This window comes from Phyllostomus discolor, chromosome 11, assembly GCF_004126475.2.
Source record: "Phyllostomus discolor isolate MPI-MPIP mPhyDis1 chromosome 11, mPhyDis1.pri.v3, whole genome shotgun sequence".
NCBI lineage: Eukaryota > Metazoa > Chordata > Mammalia > Chiroptera > Phyllostomidae > Phyllostomus > Phyllostomus discolor.
Genome location: NC_040913.2, coordinates 68,589,460 through 68,610,682, shown reverse-complemented (window position 1 = coordinate 68,610,682; position 21,223 = coordinate 68,589,460). Strand labels below are relative to the sequence as shown.

General features: G+C 50.3%; 2 protein-coding genes across 7 annotated transcripts in view; one reads left to right on the top strand and one right to left on the bottom strand.

Annotated features, from left to right (window-relative positions):
* CSGALNACT1 (chondroitin sulfate N-acetylgalactosaminyltransferase 1) overlaps nucleotides 1-5,639 on the top strand; it is a 250,336-nt gene extending 244,697 nt beyond the window's left edge. For all 3 annotated transcript variants that reach the window (XM_036011519.1, XM_036011521.1, XM_036011520.1), the window contains 2 exons: nucleotides 1,225-1,306; nucleotides 3,945-5,639. In XM_036011519.1, the coding sequence (XP_035867412.1) occupies nucleotides 1,225-1,306; nucleotides 3,945-4,234 (372 nt within the window). In that variant the 3' untranslated portion in view covers nucleotides 4,235-5,639. The remainder of the gene's footprint in view (nucleotides 1-1,224; nucleotides 1,307-3,944) is intronic.
* Nucleotides 5,640-12,020: 6,381 nt separating this feature from the next.
* Nucleotides 12,021-21,223, bottom strand: part of SH2D4A (SH2 domain containing 4A) — a 50,425-nt gene continuing 41,222 nt past the window's right edge. For all 4 annotated transcript variants that reach the window (XM_036011516.1, XM_028526579.2, XM_036011515.1 and 1 more), the window contains exons 9-10: nucleotides 14,514-14,734; nucleotides 12,021-14,032 (exon numbers count right to left, since the gene is read on the bottom strand). In XM_036011516.1, coding sequence (XP_035867409.1) covers nucleotides 13,940-14,032; nucleotides 14,514-14,734 — 314 coding nt within the window. In that variant the 3' untranslated portion in view covers nucleotides 12,021-13,939. The remainder of the gene's footprint in view (nucleotides 14,033-14,513; nucleotides 14,735-21,223) is intronic.

Here is a 21,223-nt window from a genome sequence, read left to right as displayed (position 1 = left end):
TGGGATAGGTAGCGGGAAACTTCAGGGAGGCGAAACGGCAGTAACAGGATAACCGTTTGGATCTCAGAGCTGGAAGAGGCCTTTTGGGCGGATTTAGCTGAACTTCCTCAGTCGCAGGAAAGGAACTCGGGGCTCAGGGAAGTGCAGGACCTGCCTGAGGCAAAAAAGCCAGCCAGCGGCCAAGCTGGGACCAGGCACACACTGTTTCTCATTAGCTGGGGGCAGCATAGCGCCAGCTGTCCCAGACGGAAAGTGCAGAAACCCGAGGGGACGGGCCCTGCCTCAGCCGCCCCTCCCTTCTCCCCCAGGGAGCTTCCTTCCATGGAGTCACCTGTGTTAACTACGAAAGGGAATCATGAAAAGTAACTATTAAAATAGGTCCCAAAACCATTCCCAGAATTACCTCAGCCAAAAATAGAGAGAGCAGTGTTTTCAAAGTCTTGCAGCTTCAGCGAGCACACTGGAAATTCACTCATGAAGTAAGGGATGGGGCAGGGCCAGGCCTCGCCTTTTAAAGACAGTCGCTGCTTGGATGGCCTCTCGCAGCCCTGCAGCCCGGCCACACGCGCACAAGGGCTCTGGAGCGGTTTGGTTTTAAACCAGTTGAAAGATGAATGGACAGAGTCTTTCTTCATGAGCTGGACTCTCGGTGCCCTTTTCCTCCAGCAGAAGAGCAGAGCCCGAGTCACACGCCCGAGTCTCAGGTTTCCCTTTCCTTCCCCAAGGGAGCCCTGCGCGCACTGTGCCAGCACAGCTCAATTCCGAGCTGTTCTCTCTCCCTTTGCTCAACTTCCTGAGCCCTTTGCTGGCTCCCTGCCCAGCTCTGTGTGAGGGGCCGAGGCCTCCAATTCTCACTGGCACTGGTGTCAGGCCAGACACGTAGGTGGCTTTTCCATGGTGCCACCCAAAACCTTGCTCTCTGGTTGGTTTTTGAGTGTGTGTGTGTGTGTGTGTGTAAATGTGTGTTTTCATGCCTGTGCCCTAGACACATCCCAGCTGCAGGTGCCAAAAATCACAAGGCCCTGTTTTGGAACTGGTGAGCTGGCTGTTCCTTACCGTCCAAAGGCACCAACTCCATCTGCATTTCCCACACGGAGCTGTGGCTGTTTGTCAGGGCTGGGATAGGCTCCCTGCGGAACGTTACTTAGACGGGTTTCTGAATGATCTCTCTTTCCTATTATCCACTCTGTCCTTCCCCCTCACATGACAGTGTTTTCCTTGCAGGTCATAAAGAAGGAAACTGGATTTTGGAGAGACTTTGGATTTGGGATGACATGTCAGTATCGGTCAGACTTCATCAATATAGGTAAGACAGACCAACTTGCAACAAGTCTGCATCTCTACTGCCACCTAGAGGCCAGGGAATGGCCGCAAGGGAATCAGTCCGCTTCTAAGGAGTCTAGGGGCACAGGTGGTGCCGCTTCCTAAGGAAAGGCCGTTCAAGTTCATTCCTCTTGTCATGGTCTTGGGGCTGGACCAGGAGGGGGCCGGCGAGTGCGTGGCACTTTCGCCCCTCTGAGCTCCGTCAGCACCTGTCAGCCGTCCCAGATAAGGCTCATATCTGAGGAGTAGAGGCGGCTTCAAACAGTTCCCCCAGTGCCGCCCAGTTCCAGCCCAGTCTGGCCCCCGCGCCCCGCCATGTAGAACTTCCTGGGCCTTCACCCTAGGGGGTCCATTGAAAAATAGGGTGACATGGGGAGTTTTGGGAAATCACACACCAGAAAAGAGCCTAATTTCTCTCTGCTGCGCCTGTGAAGATTCCAGGTGTCCCCCGGTCTCTGAGTCTCCGACTGAGTGTGCTAGTGCGTACACACCCACACACACAGGTTGGCAGGGCATGGACGGGGAAGGCCCTCACGCTCAGCTGAGGGCACCAAGGCTCTCAGAGGCAGAGGGACCGCACAGCAAGGGAGTGGCTCGGCCGGGATGAGAGCAGAGCCTGCCGGCCCCCTGGAGATTCCACACTCTCTCCCCAAGGGGGTGCGAGCTCATGTGCCCCTGAAGGGACTGGAGCCCTGGATGGCACATGGTCAGAAGTGGACACACAGGTCAGAGCCTTGTCCGGGCTGGGGCTCTGGGTGGCCCCAGGCCAGGCTGGAGCCGGGGAGGTCCTGTCCTCCCCAGTGTGGAGACGCCCACCTCCACCCAGTCCCTGAGGGCCTCCCAGAGCCTGCTCCTCTGTCCCTGTCTGCCCCCCTCCAGCCCAAGGCCGGAAGCTTCTCGTTCTGAGATCAGTGAGTGTCTCTGAGCAGCCCGGGTGTTTGTTCAGAGGCCAGGGGGTCTACAGAGACACTGAATGCTCACAGAAATCACCAGTTAGAAAGAAAAAAAAAAACAAACTACGTGAAGTCAGGTCCTGTGAGAAGCGCAGCGCCCAGGATGCCGGTCTCTGAGTGGCGGGCGCCCTCAGGTAACCGGCAGTGAACCACAGGTGTTCTCTGGTTTCTCTAAGAAATGATCCTAAATGATTTGGTGCTAATCAATGTCCTAAAATGACATATTTAAAAAAACTTTTCTAAAGGAGATTTCCATTTGAAGGAATTCTTTCCTTGCTCTGTGCACAGGGAAATGTTATGTTGTGATGATGTATGTTTATCAAATGTGGGTTTATAACACATTTTTCTCCCTAAAGATAGGGCACAGCTGTAATGGAAAAACATGGGAATGGCGGGCTGGGACGGGTGCTTTCTCTCTCAGTAGGCCTCAGATTGAATCTTTGGGTCACACCTGTCCCCCAGTCATTCCTTGCCATCTGTGTTAACTTGCAAGTGCCACGTACTTGCATGCCATCTATTCAATAAGCTGGGCAAGACCAGTGGGAGCGTGAACCGGTTACAGCTAATTGAACACTGCCCCTTACGTTGCTGTCTCTTTGGGGGATGACATCCGCTTCATTTCAGGGTAAAGAAAACAAAGTCCAAGGCAGGTGAAGTGGAAGAGAACAGAGGCTCAAATTCCAGACCTTGACTCAGCATGGCCTTTGCCCGCACACACTTCAGGGGCCACAGGCACTCGTACACCTGGCCCAGGGTTCGGGGCGGTTTCCCTGTGCTTGGTGAGCCCCCTTCGATCCAGGGGTGGCCCCGATCTGAGCGGCACGGCGTGGGGGCTGTGGGGGACAGAAGGGCTACGTGCTGACTGAGGAAAGGTGTGGGCAATCACTCCACTCTCTCTTGTGAGAGCTGGATAAGTCCCCCAGGTGAGAAAGGAACAATGACAAAAAAGAGGCCAGTTTTTGTTTTGTTCTACTTGAGGCACAGTGGGCTTTAGGTTAAGAAACAACCTGGGGCCTCTCAATTTACCAAGGTGAGAGTTTAGGGGACCAAACTCACACCAAGAAGGAGTCCATTCCCATGTGAAACAAGGTTTTCTGAGTTGAGCTTCAGAACTGACTGAGGCCGGCCCTTTAACGTGAGTCCTTTCAGTAGCTTGTAGTGGATACACAGCTTTTGGGGACCACTCTAGTCCCCAAAAGGAAGAGTGTTTCTGTGGGATGTGGTTTCCCTTCACACTGAGATGCTGCCGCTCGCCTCTGGTCCGTCCCATTTGAAACGGCAGGAGCAGGCCATCTTCAGAGACAAATGCGTGCATTGCCATTTGGGGGTTTTGGGTTGAAGGTCGGAGGCTGCTGCAGCCTTAATCAGAGGCTGATCATTCATTAGCATTGCTGATACCTCTTCAAGGCAGGCAAATGCTGGGGGTTCTGTCTGCAGTCTTGTCATCTCCAGGACTTGGTGCTGGCCGCCATCAAGCTCCTCTCTGTTCAAGAATTCTCAGTTCTCTGACTCGGATGGACATGCATAATTTGGAGGGGCAGTGAGATTCATCTCCCCTAAATGCTTTCTCTCTTCCCGCAAAGTTCTGTGCTTGTGCGGCTTGGGAAAGCAACTATAGACCAGGAGATGGGGGCCCGGCATGACTCAGCGGTGTGTTCTCTCCCGCAGGTGGGTTCGATTTGGACATCAAAGGCTGGGGCGGAGAGGACGTGCACCTGTATCGCAAGTACCTCCACAGCAACCTCATAGTGGTGCGGACGCCCGTGCGGGGGCTCTTCCACCTCTGGCACGAGAAGCGCTGTGTGGACGAGCTGACCCCCGAACAGTACAAGATGTGCATGCAGTCCAAGGCCATGAACGAGGCCTCCCACGGGCAGCTGGGCATGCTGGTCTTCCGGCACGAGATAGAGGCTCACCTTCGCAAACAGAAACAGAAGACAAGCAGCAAAAAAACATGAACTCCCAGGGATACATTTGGGGAGATGTTTCATTTTTCCTTTTGCAATTAACCTGACAAGTGGCTGCAACAAGGAAAAGATTTTCGTAAAGGGCAAGAAAGAATTTGGCTGATGAGTAACCGATGGGAGGAGAGAGCCTCCAGTTTCTGCCTACGTGGTTTTATGCAGCAGGAACTAACACCCCGCCACACACACACATTGCCTGCAACAGTAGCCCCAACGCACCCTCCCCAGCGTCTGACAAAGGAGAGTGATTGTGAGACTAGAAGCTTGATGATGTGGACGTTTTGATTGTGTTTGCAGCACAGTGAGATCTGTGTTTTTTATGCTCATTGAAATATTCATGAATTACAGCCAGTTTTGAGAAAATCCATTAGAATGAAAGGCAAACAGATTTCTCCCCATCTGAATGATTATGTCAGTAGGGCTGTAGTGTTTAGGAATGTTAAAAATCAGAAGGCAGCCGAGAAGACTACATGAACATTCAAAGATAGCCTCATTGCGCTCTTGTGAGTATACAAAGGAAAACCAAATGGACTAGACAAGAAAGAATAACTGTGTGTCCTTTCCCCCCAAGATTAACCAAAAATGATCTGCTCATCTTTTCTGTTGTAGTTTTAACTATGCCCATTTGTTAATTTTATTTTAAAAACGCACTTTCCTTTTGCTCAAGAGTTATGTTTTGCTTATTTAACGACCAATTCCCAAGCCTTACTCAGAGAGCACAAGTTAGCACACACTTTTCTGTTCTTTAAGAAGACACTTTTGGGTACATCATGGGAGCTTCCCGTTCCGAGCAGCGGATGATGCCCGTCCCCGAGGCCAGGCCGAGCGAGCGCCGGCCCTGTCAGGCCCTGGTGTCGGACCTTCGTCGTGGGGAGGGCGTGTGCGGGGCCACTGCCGGATCAAAGACACACACACACTTTACACCATGAGCGATGCTAAAGAGGAGCCACTGCACACTGGAGGGAAACAAAAGTATACTTTTTTTTTATCTTGACAGAAAAGGAAACTCTTTCAAACTGGTGGTACCTTGATTTATTCAAAAGCAAGAACACACAATTTGTCCTCAGGAGAACTGGGGCTCGCTTCCTTACTTGTTTAAACAAACCAAAGTAAATACCGTGTGAACCAAACAATCTCTTTTCCAAGCAGGGTGCTCTTCCTGGCATCTGGCTGCCACGAGAAGAATGGCAGGAAAATGTATTTGTGAAAGATCACTTCATCTGCCGGAGTCTCTCGTGGGAAGGAAGATTTTGCTACACGTTCACCTGCCCCAGTCCAGGGGGACATAACTTTGTTGTTTTTTAAATGAAGCAGTTCTACTCAGTCACCAAGACGCTTCTGAAAATTGCATTTTATCACAGTTTCCAACTATTTAAAAAATAAATGGAGTTAACATTGAGTGGTTTCTACATTCATGTGAAAATTATTTATTTATTAGCCGGGACCAGATGCATGAGCTAATTATCTCTGATTCCTTGTCTTCTGTTTGCCCACAGTCCGGTCCTTGTTTAAAAGCTTCAAGAACATTCAAGCTGTTGGAGTGTTATAAAAAAAATGCATTGTATTGATGTGTGCTGGTAGTTCATAAAATTTAATGAAAACACAGGACACGGATGGAAGGTGGCATCGGACGGCTAATAAAATATGATTTGTAGATACGACTTCCTCCTGGAGCAAGGATGCCATGTCTTCAGTGTTCGGAAGAGCTTCTTTGTGCACAGACCAGGGTTTCCCAGCCTGGGCACTGTGGCCACCTGGGGCTAACCCGTTCCTCGCCGTGGGGCTGCCTGAGCGCCACAGGGCATCTGGCAGCATCCCTGGCCTCTTGCCACTTAGACGCCCAGATGTCTCTCACCCAGGTGTCTCTCACCCAGGCTGACAACCAGCGCATTGCTGTCCAACATCCCAGGGAGGGCAAACCACCCCTGGTTGAGAACCACCCGATCAAGGGCAACAATTTTTTTTAATTTTTATTTTAATCATTGTTCAAGTACAGTTTTCTCCCCCCTACTCCCATTCCAGCCCACCCACCCAACCCTCCCCCCTTCCCTCCATTACCCCCCACCCCTAGTTTTTGTCCTCCAAATTTGTTCCTGTAATCCCTACCCATTCCCCCCTGAAATTCCCTCTTCTCTCCCCTCTGGCCACTGTCAGACTATCCCCTATTTCCGTGTCTTTGGTTATATTTTGCTAGTTTTTTTTTGTTTTGTTTTGAGCAACAATTTTTAATCAGTGTGCTGCAAGCATTTGTAAAGCATGCAACACCTAACTTTGTCAGGGACACTGGCCTCTTTTCCCCTCGATCAGGGGTCCCCAACCTCTGGGCCATGGACCAGTACCGGTCTGTGGCCTGTGAGGAACCAGGCCCCGCAGCAGGAGGTGAGCTGGAATGCAGTGCACTTGAATCCTCCCCAAACCATCCTCCTCACCCCGGTCCCTGGAAAAATTGTCTTCCAAGAAACCAGTCCCTGGTGCCACAACAGTCGGGGACCGCCGCCTTAGACTGTCAAATAAAAAAATGACAACAGCCAACACAACCATAGCCATCCAGGGTGAATGAACCAAAATTATACCTATTTTTTTGGTCAGGTGTAAAAAGATGTAATTTTTTGGTGTGCTGCAGAATTTTAATGATTAGGTTACGTGCACCGTGAGATGAGGAAGGTCAAAAATCGCTGGTCTGGAGGGAGGAGAGAACCGTAAAGTGATAAACCTGGCTGTTAACACAATGTATTCGTTCTTTTTATTAGAAGAAGTTGAGAAATGATTTCCAAGCCCTCTTTCAACTCTAATTGTGTTTTGTGTTTTTATACACACTGTGATATTGGAACATCGGGCCCCGAGTCTGGCCTGTCTCCCCAGGGGCTCTGACAGCTTTGTGGGACTGACCCGCACACCTGCCGCGTTCTCCCAGGGTCAGGAGGCTGCGTTTCCAGCGAGCCTGGCGGCTGGCAGCAAGTGTTTGACCCCAGGGCCAGGCGGGCTGGAGCATCCAGCAGGTGGGCTGACCAGCTGTTGGTGCTGGTTTAAATTGCGCATCACAGATGCCCAAGACAATGTAATTGGGTTTTAAAGTTGCTGAAGGTAGCAGAAAAGAGGAAACAGCATAATATTAAACTGTTTTTCTCTTTTTAAAGCTTAGTCAGGTAAGACAGTTTTATCAAAAGGCAGGAGCCCTCTTAATGCACAGACAAGAGGGAAATCTGTCTTAGTTTGGGCTGCTTCACCCAAAATGGCAACGAGTGCACCAGTGCACACAACGAGTGTTGATTTCCCACGGTTTGGAAGCTGGGAAATTCAAGGTCAAGGCACCAGCAGATACAGGGTCTGGTGAGGGCCCTTCTCCCAATGTCCTCACGTGGCCGAGAGCCCTCCTCCTGTTCTTAAAAACGACAGGAATCCCATCATGGGGCTCCATCCTCATGACCTAATTGCCTCCAGAAGGCCCCACCTCCAACACCATCACACTGGACATGGAACACCTACATTTTGTGGGGACGTGCAGTCCACAGCGGGACCTCTCCCTAGTCCTTCCCCAAGAGTAGGACTAGCAAAGGTCCCCCTGAAATGTTGTAATTAGGGGCTTGGAATTTAACCTGAGACAGCAAAGGAACGCATAATGAGCCTGTGGCTTGAAGGACCCAGTCGCATTACCTCTTCGGAAGGGAGGATGCTGCCAGGGAGGCCCCGAACCCCGGGTTTGTGTCAGGGCCCTTCCCACCCTCTGCACCCTCCCTGTGTTCTTCCTGGGTAGGCCAAAAAGTCTGTTGGGTGTTTTCCATAAAATAGAAGACACAGATTTCGTTTTCACTAGTAACTTTATTCATGTGGATATTTTGAGTATGTCGGCTATCTCCTGCTCTTGGCTTCTAGTGGGCAGAGGCCAGGGGTGCTGCTAAACATCTTCCAATGCATGAGACAGCCCCACAGCAGAGAATTATTTGGCCAAAATGTCAGTAGTACCAAGCAACTTCAAAAACCACTTTTGACGTGATCAATCAGTCACAGTCCCTTCTCCACACACTGCACAGATCTTTTTCCTGTGTTTCAGTTGCGTTTTTACCCTTCTTGAATTAATAAAGCATAATATGCCGAAAGTGCTGCGTATCTTCTTCCATCTTCAATATTAAAATGGCTGCACAAAAATTCACCAATTTTGATAGTTTTTTAAATGCACACTGATATGACAGCTGTCACAGTACAATTCTAACGAAGTCCTTTCAAATGGAGTTAAAAACACCTAAGCACCACTTATAGCCATTGTATAGAAAAAACGTGATGGGCTTTTTGGCCAACCCGATGCTGGATATAAATCACCTGGTAACTGGCCCCCGTCATCCCACCGGAGCCGGGGCCTCTGATCTCAGCCTCAGGTCTCCTCCACGCTCAGAGTGCTCACACAGCCTCAGAAGAGCTGATTGTTAGCACCTCTTCCCACTCCTCACTCAGGAATGGCAGGCTGGGAATTGGAAGTTGACCGTGGTGGGAGTATTTACACCATGGAAATCAGCAATTAGTGAAGGCTACCTACACATCAGGACTCCCCCTGAGCCTCGCCCTTCACCCCCCACCCCAGCCAGTTGTTAACTACGTACCCCCACACTGCTGTCTCCAATCATCTACTTTGTGGCCCCTCCTTTGTATTTGTGAACATGGCCAACTTGCTTCTCTCCACACACACATTGGGATGAAGAGAGGATCAGGCCTAGGAATTTTCAACAGGTAAGAAACAGGGCACTGTCACAGGGCACTGTTTTAAGGGTTCTGAGAGTCTTCTGATGCTATCTGACCTTATGAGGGTTCTGTTCAGCGTGGTAGTTAGTATTGTGGCTTTCCCAGCTGGACAGTTGGGTCCAAACTCCACCTCTTTCACCTGCAACCTGTACGACCTTAGACCAGCCACTCAGCGTCTCCGTGCCCGTTTCCTCGTTCAGGGTGATGGATGCAGTCTCGTCCATGTCATGTGGTTATAGTGAATATTAAGTGAGTAAACATGCATGATGGCCTGAGGACACATCAGACGCGTGGCAGGTACCCATGTTCAGCTGGTGTTAGTCGACACTAATCCCCATGCCCAGTCCTGCTTGGCTGCAGAGGGCCACTGTGGGTCACACGTCACAGATCCCGAACCCAACATGTGTGTGTTGCTGTCCTTTCTTGCTATTATTCTGAAAACAGTTTCAGTCTATCTGAAGAAGGGTTACTAGCAGCATAAAATAGAAATATAATGGATAATATTCATTATCCTCTAAATTCAACACTCAGTATTTGGAGCTGATGATCCCCTGGGCATTACAGGATTTTGAAGTGAGGAACACAGCCAGGCACCTTCCGGACATAATGCCAACCTTCTGAGGTAGGGAAAGTCATTACTCCCATTTTACAGGTGCAGAAAACCAAGGCTGAGACAGGGTATAGAACTAGCCTGGAGGCCCAACCAGAAAGTGACCCGCACCATGGTCCCAGCTCCAGAGGGCTTGAAGGTCTCGGGGGTGGGGGTGGGGGAAGCTTTGGCCTGGGGTGAATCCAGGGCCTGTCCTCTGGAGTCGGGGTTTCCCACGGGTTCTCCACTCACCAGCCTCACCTACAGAATCCTGACAGTGAACGAAGACTTGTTAACGCAGTGATCCAGGGACAGCTGGCCGCGCCTCCCTCCAGCTGCTGGGTAATTACCTGCCAGCTAGCGCTCCCAGGAAGCCTAGGAAGCCCAAGGTGCTAGACGTAAAGACTGCCTTCAGTAGGAGGGGAGGGCAGGTGGGAGTACTTGCTCTTTGAAAAAGACCTGACGTTGTTTCTGAGAATTGATGATAAAGCCCTCGGGCAGCCCCTTGGATGGGTGTGTTTTATGGCCGACACCCATGGAATAACCCGCAGCTTGTGTGATCCGTATTATGATTAGCTTCACATTTGAACTCAAAGCTGCTTTTCTTGGCGGGCTCAGTGCTTCACTGTTGCCGCCAAAGTCTATGGGGTTTTATGCCAGATGGTTGGGGGCTTTGGGTGTTGGTTTCAACCCAGAAAATATTCTCTCGGCAGAGGTGCCTTTCAGAATGTCCCTGCGTGGCTGGTCCAACGCAGACGCCCTGTGGAGTAGTGAGTCCTGGTACCTGTGGGCTGTGCCTGCCTGGTCCACTCTTCTTAGGGACGGGGCGCAGGGGGGAGTCTGGGCAGAGCAGCCAGTGCTGTGCTGCCTCGGGGCTGACACTGCTCACAGCCACCCCGAGGTCCAGGGAGGGCCTGGCCGCCATCAGTGGCCTGTAGCTGCAGGCAGTCCCCAGGTGGGATGCTTGGTAAACTGGACTGACTCTTTATCCACCTGAGAGTCAGACACCTCAACTTGCAATGAGCAGAAAAATTGAGTCCCGCCACCATTACTCCCACAGGTTCTAACCCCCGCACCGGCCCACCACCAAACTACCTTCCAACTCGTGAATAAAGGACGAGAACAATAAGTATCACCTGGCCTGCTAGGATGTTAAACCCTATTTGAGGGGGTTAAGAAAAATAAGTAAAAATTTAAAAAAATTTAAAAACAAACTGTAAAACTCTCAAGTCACATTCAAAGAAAGGCTGAAGGAAAAATGCATATAATTACTTATTCTAATTATTAGCCCCACACGGAGCCAAGCACACCACACCCGCAGCACACGGGCTGTCGGGAACGGTAGGGAGGGGCCTGGCTGGGACGCCTGTCCGGGAGCTCCACCCCGCCCCCTACTCAGCCCCGAGAGATAAGGCTAAGGTGCTGGCCTTGCTGTTTGGCAGTGGAGGACGGGGTGGTTAATCCAAAGCGTTAGCTCTGATAGGCAATTTCTCCTGTCAATGCGCTTGAGATATTTTTAGTGGCCTGTGCATGCCCCATTTTTCGTTTCCTCCTTTGAATTGGTCCTTTTTCTTCTTAACTGTCCCTGTGTTTTTCCTCTTCTCAGTGTAAGGTTTGAGTCAACTAAGATTCCCTGGCATTGCTTAGCACTGCTGGTGACACAGAGGGACAAAGTAACTTTCGTGTGCATTCCACTACAGTGCTGTAGGGCAGGGGACCAGTACCAGGGGCCTTACAGGTACGTGTGGGTCTGGAGGTGGGGAGGTGGCAACCAGAGAGCCTGCGATGAGTGAAGGGGAGATTCCGGAATCTCTTTGAGGGAGTCGAGGGAGGGGCATTTGCTCATAGTCCTGAAGAGGCAGGTGAGTTGTAGTACCAGGGGTTGGGGTACCTGACATGACATGGGGGCAACATCCCAGCCAAGACACCTTGGGCGGACAGGCCTGGGTGCTGGGCTGGTTGAGGCAGCAGTAGGAGGAGACCAGGACCGGGTGTGGGCAGCCTCCCCTTGGGCCATAACTAGGGTCAGACCCAGGGAGACTGAGTCTGACAGTGGAGCTGGGATGAGAACTCAGGTCTCCTCCACCCCATTTAGTTGTGATCAATTTCTGAATTCTATCAAGTATTCTCCTTCCCTCAGAGTTTCAGGTATTACTTCTCACCATCATATCATCAAACAGTGGACATTCTATTCTTCCGAGTGTCAATAACCGGCAGGATAAAATAGTGCAGAACTCAGTCGGGTCACTTCCTGTTTTCTAAATCTTCCCCCAGTAGGATGTCCCTTAGTGTAGTTATAGTTGGATCTGACTGCACTTATTTCCTCCAAAAACAATTTTAGGTGGAGGGTGATGCTGGAATCTTCCATGTCTTCACAGTTATTAGTGACTACAGGGTACTTTTGTATTCGTTTCAGAACTGGAAGATTTCATAGCTGAAAGGAAGTAGCAAAGATCACCTATTTAAAATGCCTTGTTTTATTAGAAGTGAAAACTGGGGTTCAGGGAGGTTCTCGACTCCCAGCCCCATGCGGCTCTGCAGTTCTTCCGTGCCGTGACTACGGCGTCACAGAAACGAGCTGGTGACGGGTTCTCCTAGACGATTGTCCGAGAGCGTCCCTCAGACTGTAGAAACCACACCGAACAGTTCAAGAAACTCATGACTATCCGTGTGTAAACACTTTCCCATTCAAGTACACATACCCACCCATGCACGCTCATACATATTTATGCACAGACACACACCCTGCCCTCTTTTCAGGGCACATTTTACACCGTCAGTGAATGCTTTACACAACCAACAACCTCCCGAGCAAGTTGCTACCACCTCCTGCTTCCTTTAGAACAACGCTGCCACAGGGAGTTAGGCCTAAAGTATGAGTAAGTCTCCACCTTCCTGGAAGGATGCTCTCATGGCTCCGAGCCTCCTCGGTCAGGCCATCCACGTGTTGAGGCTGGAGGCAGGGTGCGGTGGAGCGGAAGACTCCTGGCTGAGCAACTCTGCGTCCCCGAGCTGAATAGAGCCAGAGGAAAGTCCTTCTCCTCTCCCATTTCTCCTTCATTACGAGGAGGGCAGACTGTATATCAACAAAGGGTAGGGGATGTGCATCAGGTTCCGTAATTGTGTAACTTCTGCATTGGTTTCCTAGGGCTGCGGTAACACTACCAGAAACTCACTGGCTTAAAACAACAGAAACTTATTCTCCCATAGTTATAGAGGCTCGAGTCTGCAAGTCAAGGTGTCAGCAGGGCGACGTTTCCTTTAAGGCCCTGGGAGAGGCTGTCCCGTGCCGCTCTGCTCTTCTAGCTCCTCATGGTCGCTGCCGATCCTTGGCAGTCCTGCCTTGTAACTGCATCACTCCAATCTCTGCTCTGTCGTCTCATGAGTGCATCTGTTTCCAAATCCCTCTTTCCTTATAATGATGCCAGTCACTGATTATGGGGGCCACCCTAATTCAGTATGACCTCATCCTAACTCGATTCCATCTGCAAAGACCCTGTGTCCCAATAAGGCTACATTCATAGGTATGGAGGCTAGGCCTTCAACATATCTTTTGAGGCACACAGTTCAACCTGCAAGAAGTAGTGTCCACACCTCTCACTCTTCTGTCAGTCACCCCCAGTAAGTAGCACCTCACATGCGCATGTCCATCCTTGGTGTGCTCCTGGGTAGAGCCCAAGTACATGGGCAGGCGTGGTCCGGGCCATCCTGACTGCGGAAGTGCTCTCACAGATGTCTGCTCGCTCTCCTGGTCCACAGCGGTGTTGCACATGTTAAGCCTCCCACCCTATATTTTAAAATGCATTCAATTTACATTCCCAACTGTGTCGTGCTATGTCTCTTACATCCTGGCTCCCACATGCCCAATAACTTAAGTGTGTGTGGGGAGTCACCAGCCATTGATAAATAGTTTTTTTTTTGCTAGCTCCCTGAAGCCAGAATGTAACTTCACATAAACAGGACCATGAGACCTCCTGAGATGATGCCAAGAGACAGTGTCCATGCCATGAAATAGTTCCCACCAGCTACTGGTTTTGAAAGAACACCTTCATTCTGGAAAGCTTTCAGTATCTTCTTTGTTCACTTGATCTCACGTGCATCGTTAAGGTGGTAGCCCTCATGCTGGGCAGTCACTGAAGTGGGGAGTCTCCCTTCACTTTTGGAGCGCATCTAGTGCCCAGGTAACTTCCCCTCAACGTGAGATGCCAGCACTCGTGCAGGAGACAGATTTCCGTAGGACTCCACGGACACTGTCTATTGGTCAGTACTGGCTCTGCCGCAGGGTCATTTTGGCTTCATGTGCAAACATCCGTTTCAGCGGTGTCTCTCCGGAGGAAAGCCCAGCTGGAGGCTGCAGGGTGACGTGTTGGGGGCCATCACTCGAAGAGCTCCAGGTAGTCGGGGGGCTGGTCCTGCTGGCCACAGGGGTACAGGAGGAGCTCCTTCCCCAGGGAGGTGATGGGTTCCTCCTGTGAATCCGAAGGCACAGGTGAGGCTGGGCCGGGTGTTAGGACAGAATAAACGAGGGTGGCGTGCCTCTCCCACCTTCTCGGAGCACAGACCTTCCTGCCGACCCTTGGTCTACACAAAGTGCTATGGTTTACGACAATTTAAAAAGGGATTTTTCTCATCCGCACACTGCCCTGTACTCTCTTTCCCTCCCTCGAATTCTAGCTTAGGCATGTCCCCAGATGTGATCAGGGGAAGTACACGTTTTCTAGCCTCTCCTATGTCTTCTGCCCAAGGGGGGTCTCCCTGAGTGCTTGAGGAGGAACTAGGCTCAAAGATAAAGGCCATGCAATTACGAATCCTGATTATCAGGAGGAATTATCGAAGACTAATCCCACATTACTCATCTCAATTGTTTTTCTGGTAATTGCCTTTCATTGTCCGAGTTGCCGCAGAGCAGTGATTCACAGGGCAGCTGAGTCCCGTGTGTCACCGTCTCACCTTGTGGTACTCCACCAGCTCCGCCAGGGTGGCGTGCTGCAGCTGGTCCACGCCCAGGAAGCTGTAGGAGTCGGTGGAGGCGTCGATGAGGAAGTGCTTACAGCCGTCCTGGGACAGGTAGGACAGCGCGTAGCCTCTGATCCTTTCGCTGACGCGGATCAGAAAGCTGCCCGGCACGCACGTGCTCAGAAGTTCGTTTGCTCTCTTCAGTGAGAGGATTCCTGTGGGCGAGAAAAGCAGGTATTTCAGCCAAATCGGGTCCAAAACTCTCCTCTGTGAAACACCGCTGTGCGGATAAAGTTTGGTAAAAATAAGCATGCTTTTAAGTCCATTTTGGGCATCTGAGGACTATAGCAAAATATTCATCTTCTGGAATCTGGAATTTGGGCAGGGCAGGTTACATCAGCCAATGGAGAGTATAAATAAGAACGTAAATGTTTAACAGGGAGAACAAATTTCCACTTATACACCCAGTTACAGCGACACAGGGCTTAGGTGGCTTCTGAGGCTGGCAGGACCCTTGACAGTCACCCTGGGAGGGGCTTGAAGATACTCTCCTCAGTGCGCTGATGAGGACCCTGTGTCCCGGGGAATGGCCCTGCTTGGTCTAGAACAGAGGTTCTCAAGCAGGGCGATGTCTGGAAATTCCCGAGAGGCCTTTCTGGTTGTCGTGGGCAGGGGTGTGTGTGTCTGCTGCTGGCACCCAGTATGTAGAGGCCAGGGACACTGCTGGACATCCCCGAGTGCACGGGAGGGCTTCCCACTACAATCCATCCCCCAACCCAAATGTCAGCGGTGCTGGAGTGAGAAACCCCGCTCCCCGAGTCAGCGAGTCAGCGACACTTCCGGGCCAGACCCAGGTCCACAGAGCGCCCTCCGCTGCAGCTGCTCCTAAATGATGGTCATTGGCATAAAGGAAATACACACACACACATGTATATACATGTATACACACATATATGTGTGCACACAAATTCATATATATGTATGTATATGTATATATACAAATAGTCCAGCAGAACCATACGCCTGCTTGAGTGTGGCTGGTGGGGTAATAATATGGGTGTAATAATTTCTAGTTTTATTTTAAAAATTTCACCTAAAATATCAAATGGTGTGCTTGAGTGTGATATTGTGATGTTATAGAATTACATGTGTATGATTTTGTAATAAAAAGGGGCATTATTTGTGCCAGACCCTCTGTGTGTGTGTGTGTGTGTGTGTTCACACATGCTCAAGGGAATGAAACTCTTCATATATTTAAAGAGACAGACACATGGATATATACCCGGGGGCAGCACGTGTGTGTGTGTGTGTGTGTATCTTCATATATATTGTCTTTATATATGTATACATTTTCATATATATAGTTTAGATGCCTCATGAATTCACACTAATTCAGACCAGACTCTTCTCTGATTAGTTCAAACTCAGGAGGTGTGGCTCATAGTCCAGTTTCCCTTCTTACTCCTACCGTAATTCCTCAGATGAATCGGGGATGTTCAAACATACAGAAAGCACACCAACATGTCTTGGGAAGAGGGTGAGGTCGAATTGCTCAGTGAGCTCTGGTTTGGGAGGGAGGAGCAGCGTTCCCTTGGTGCAGCCGTCCCCAACCCCCCCAGCCTCTCTGACACCAGGGGCCGGTTCAGTGGAAGACAGTTCTTCCACGCACTGGGTGGGGGTGGAAGGGAGACAAGAGGCAGAGCCCAGGCAGTAACGCAGTCAAAGCACGCTCACTCACCCACTGCTCGCCTCCTGCTGTGCGGCCTGGTTCCTGGCAGGCCACAGCCCAGCCCAGTTCACGGCCATGGGTTGGGGACCCTGCCCTAGTGTCGTTTTCCATCTCAGCCGACAGAAGCGCTTGTCTCCTCCTGTTCTGCGGCTGATACTCCGTCTCATATCATTAGGGGGAAAAACCACCTAATGAAAAGGCAATCACAGCCCTTCTGTCTTGTCGTGGGTAAAGTTAGTTGAGGACTGAACTCTAATTATCCATAGAAAAGCATAAAATAAAAACAGCTCTACTTTCTTGTTTTTGTAAGGAGGCCTTTAATAAAGGCAGGATTTAAAAAACCACCTGTCGTTTCCCAGCTGAGACCAACCTGCCAGCCCTTCTGGTTGCGTCCCTGCCCTGCACCCTCCAGGGGGCCCGACCTCAGACTTGCAGTTCACGAGGCTTGGCCCCAGTGAGAGGCAGGGGTAAGAGCTGTGGGCAATGAAAAGGCATGGCACACCCTGCCCCAACTCCACTCACAGATAGGGAATGCCCTTGAAACAGAAGAGAAAGGCCCCTCGTCCCAGGGCCCCAGCTCCAGTGAGTTTGTGCCCGGCGGGGTTAGTGATGCCAGTGGGTGACAGCCAGCACATCTGGTCACCTCCCTGCCCTGTCCCCAATAGGACTGAGCCACTGGAAACTGCAGACACTACAGATGCCAAGTGAGTCTCTTGGGTCAGCGGTGGCACTGTCCAATTTATGTACTTAAATGATGCCTGCACAAGCTCGGACAGGTCCGACTGCTGCTTCCGTCCACCTGCTTTACCTTTCTAAACACGCCTGGCCCCACTGATAAGCTGCAGAGGCCTGCCGTGAGCTGCAACGAGGCAGTGGGGAACCGGTCTGCCCAGGGGCTGTGCAGGACCGAGGTCGGAAGACCCTGGATCTGACTGCATGGAAGCAGGGATGGCTTTCCCAGGTGCTGCACCTCCCACGAGTGGAGGGGACGCGGCACTCTGGAGGAAGAGTTCTTTCCCCTCCCAGACCCACCAACAGGCTGATTCTGAAACCCCGAGTGACTTCAACTGATGGGGCAGATGTTGTAACTTACAATGTCTGGATGTTGTCCAGACGGGTTTGGACCCCTAAAGTGAAAGCTCTTCTGGGAAATTATAACCAAGCCTGGGTTAAGGCCAAATTGCTCCTAAAAGCAGGTCATACAGTAGCTGTAAACCAAGGCTTGAAGCCTCTCCGACTGTAATTATCGCCCATTGTGTGCAGAACTTGGCGCTGTCTAATGTCCGGAGACAACAGAACACAATAAAGTGATTCCGTGGCAAAGCAGAGGCCCTCATGGAGACTCCTTGCACACAGTGGTGCCGATGGCAGGTTGGGAAGGTAAGTGCTATTGGAACTAGCCTTTGTCCCTTCTGCTTTAAACAGGATTCTTATTCCTGAAAAGCACAGTCTCTTGGCACATCTGGTGATACATGCCGATGCGTGATTTGTCATGACTGCAGCAAGGGCAGGGGGTGCGTTCCGGATCACTGCCCAGCCCTGAGCTCTGTCTGCCCGGGAAGGGAGGCCTTGAATGCCAAACCAAATCCAGTGTCAGATACTAGTCATGTGGACTCGAGCAGTCCCCTTGCAGTGTTTTTTACGTCCTGACTTGCCCACGCACGACCAAGAATCCTGAAGCAGGGGTCCCCATCCAGCCATAAAGGCTGTGACACCGCCGGGCCACCTCCTTCTGACCAGCGCCCTCCGTACAGAAGCCCAACCCATCTGAGGTCATGGGAGGATTTCTGTGATGGTGAGCAGGGGTAATTTAAAAAAGCTTTTTTACTTCATTGGTTATTTTTACCCTTTCTTTATCTTCACCCAGGAGCATGGGGGGAGGGGGGTTGTGGGGAGAGAGAAACATCGATGTGAGAGAGAAATACAGATCAGCCACACCCTGACTGGGGATCAGACCCGTAGCCTTTTGGTGCATGGGACGATGCTCCAACCCACCGAGCCCCCTGGCCAGGGCTTCCTTCACCAGTTTCTGAAGTGAACCAGATCTCCCAGCAACAGTCTGTTGTAAAGCTGAGTCCAGGTGGGACGTGGCAGAACTATGGCATCCAGAACAATGCAGGGGTCTCCCCACACGAGGGTTTACCGGACCGCTCCTGGCTCTGAAGAACGTGCGGCCGGCGCAGCTGGGCTAAAGCTCCCGAGAGCCGAACACCCGCTCAGAGGCTCCTACCCCTGGGGCTGAGGCAGGGCAGAGAGAAGCGCTCCACCCCTCCCTCTGCCTGATGCCCAGGCACCTCCTAGAGCAGTGCCGTTCGCAGGATTTTCTGTGCTGCTGGAATGTAGTCTGTGCAGCCCAGGGTGGTAGAAGCCTGGAGAAGAACTTAACACCTTAGTTCCTAGGTTCTTAGTCTATAAAGTGGGAATAAAAATGATCTCCTTTAAAGTGCTTGCTATAATGCTTGGCACATATTAAGGTCTCAGAAAATGACAGCTCCACCAGAATCCTCTGACAGACAATGAGAATTACTATCAGACTTCCGTGTTTCTGGATTCAAGATAAATATATAAAAACATAATTTTCTGCTCAGACGGGTATGGCTCAGTTGGTTAGGCATTGTTCTACAAAGCAAAAGGTCGATGGTTCAATTCCCAGTCGAGGTATCTAATCTGGGTTGCAGGTTCAGTCCCCCAGTTAGGGTATGTATGAGAGGCAACAAATTGATGTTTCTCTCGCTCTTATTCTCCCTCCCTTCCCCTCTCTCTAAAAATAAATAATAAAATCTTATTAAAAAACATAATTTCCTTACACCAATGAGTTAGTTTTAAAGATCCCATTCAAAATAGAAATAATTATAAGTACATAGGACTAATCTAGTTTTTTGTTGTTGTTGCTGTTGTTTTTTAAGGTACATGTCCTGTATGGGGAATTTATTTAACAATTCAAAATAGAGTACTTAAAAAATAAAAAAAAAGCCAACTACCAAATTCCTTCACAAAGCCTTCTCCCAAGACTGTGGGGGCTCCCACTCGCCCTTTGCGCCCCGGGGGTTGCACAGTGCAGTAGGCCGAGCTAGGGATGTGCAGGGAGGTCCTTCCCACGGGGCAGGTGGGAAGGTGCCCAGGGACGGAATGAGTGCACGTGGCCTGGAATGAGGTCCCTGATTTCCAACCCGCTGCGGGAAGCAGCCAAGAGATGGCCAGCAAGTCTCTGCGTTATTCCACCTGGGTCACAACACCAAACTGATGCACCTAAAAGCTAGAAATGTGCTTTGGCGCCAAGGAAAATGAACGAAACATGAAAAAGAACTTGAGCATCTTTCCAGTGTGCTCTCCCACACGTCCCACATAACCAGTGGGACCAAAAGTCCAGTGAAAGTTGGGCCCCGTGGCCTCACTGAGGGAGAAGTGGATGTGGGGAGACTTCCCTTATCTAGATTTGCCTGAGATCATGGAAAGATGCGCAGGAAACAGAGGGTAGCCTTGCATTTCAGGATCTCTCTTGCACATGGGTTTCTTCGTCAAGCTCCTACATCTTAGGAGTTCAGAGGCAATACCTATTTCCCTGATTACAAAAGGGGCATCACAGAGCATGTCCCATGGCAGGATATCTCCAAGGTACATCACGGTGCTCCGTTATGGCATACAGGAGGGAGAGGAGACCTGGGACAGAGCTCTGGGCTCTCTGCCATTGCACTGAACCCTGGGGCTCCCCCGGCTTTTGTCCTGGGTCTTCTCCTGTCATTCTTCTCCCCTCACTCCTGGAAAATCTCATCCCCTCAGGCTTTGAATCACGTGCTGACAACGCCAACCTGTTACCTCTAACACAGACCCATTAATCCGATTGTCAAGTGGATATTTCCACTCGACTGTCCTAACAGCACTTCAAACTCATCCCAAACGAGCTCATTGTCTGCCCTCTTCTCTCCTTTCCTTCCCTAAGTTTCCTCATTCTCCTCTGTTCCTTCTTTTAACTGACAGCAGGCCACCTCCCACCCAGCCCCACCAGCCGGCGACCCAGTACCTTCATTTCCCTCGTCCCCTGATCCATGCCCATCCTTAACACAGCTAACTGGGAGAGAAGGGTGCAAGGATGAACCTCTGGGAGGCGAAAAGTCAGGTGACCAAAGCAATAATTGCAGAAGGCAAATTTATGACAATGAAAGCCAACTGGTAAACCAGTAGAGAAGAGCTTCTATCCCAACGTTTCAAAGCAGGGTTCCTGATACATAAATAATTATACTTCAAAAAGATAAGATGTGATCCCTCCTTATCATAGAAATATGTGAAATTCGTCTCCCTAAAACTGAAAACAATCATTTATATTGACTATATGGTTGTGTATCTATTATGCTGTTTTCCTGTATGTTATTTATTTTGCTTAGGCCTATGATAAATATTTGTATAAATGAAAATAAATCAACAACAAAGCAGTTAGTAAGTTTTTCTATGTAAAACTCAAGGATCTTCTTTTTAAACCCAAGTTCCAGCTGGAACTTTAGTCCAACTGTCTTCTCTTAGCTTTAGGCAACTGTTTCAAATTGAACTGCAAGTTCAAGTACCAGGATTTTTAATAACGCCAACTGACATTGGCAATTTCTCACTCTCTGCTGTTAAACGACCACCCTCGTCCTCGGGGATGAGAGCATCTCCTGCCCAACGACACAGAGACGACAAAGTGGCTGATTTCCTCAGTTCAGTTCTTATCTTGAAAAGGGAAATAAAAAAGGCGGCTATGAGACAAGCCACAATCACCATGACGAACGTGCCATTGACCTGCATTCTCTTTGTCTTTTGACACTATCGTCACTCTTTCTTCCAGTGTCTTTAAGCGAAATGGGAAGGAAGGAGGTTACGACCTGGTCCTAGGCAGGAGGGGACCACCCCTGAAAGCGGACACTTACAAAAACACGGATTGCCAAAGAACAGGCATTTTCCAGGATGACCAGGCAGTTCTGTGGACCGGTTCTAACTGCAA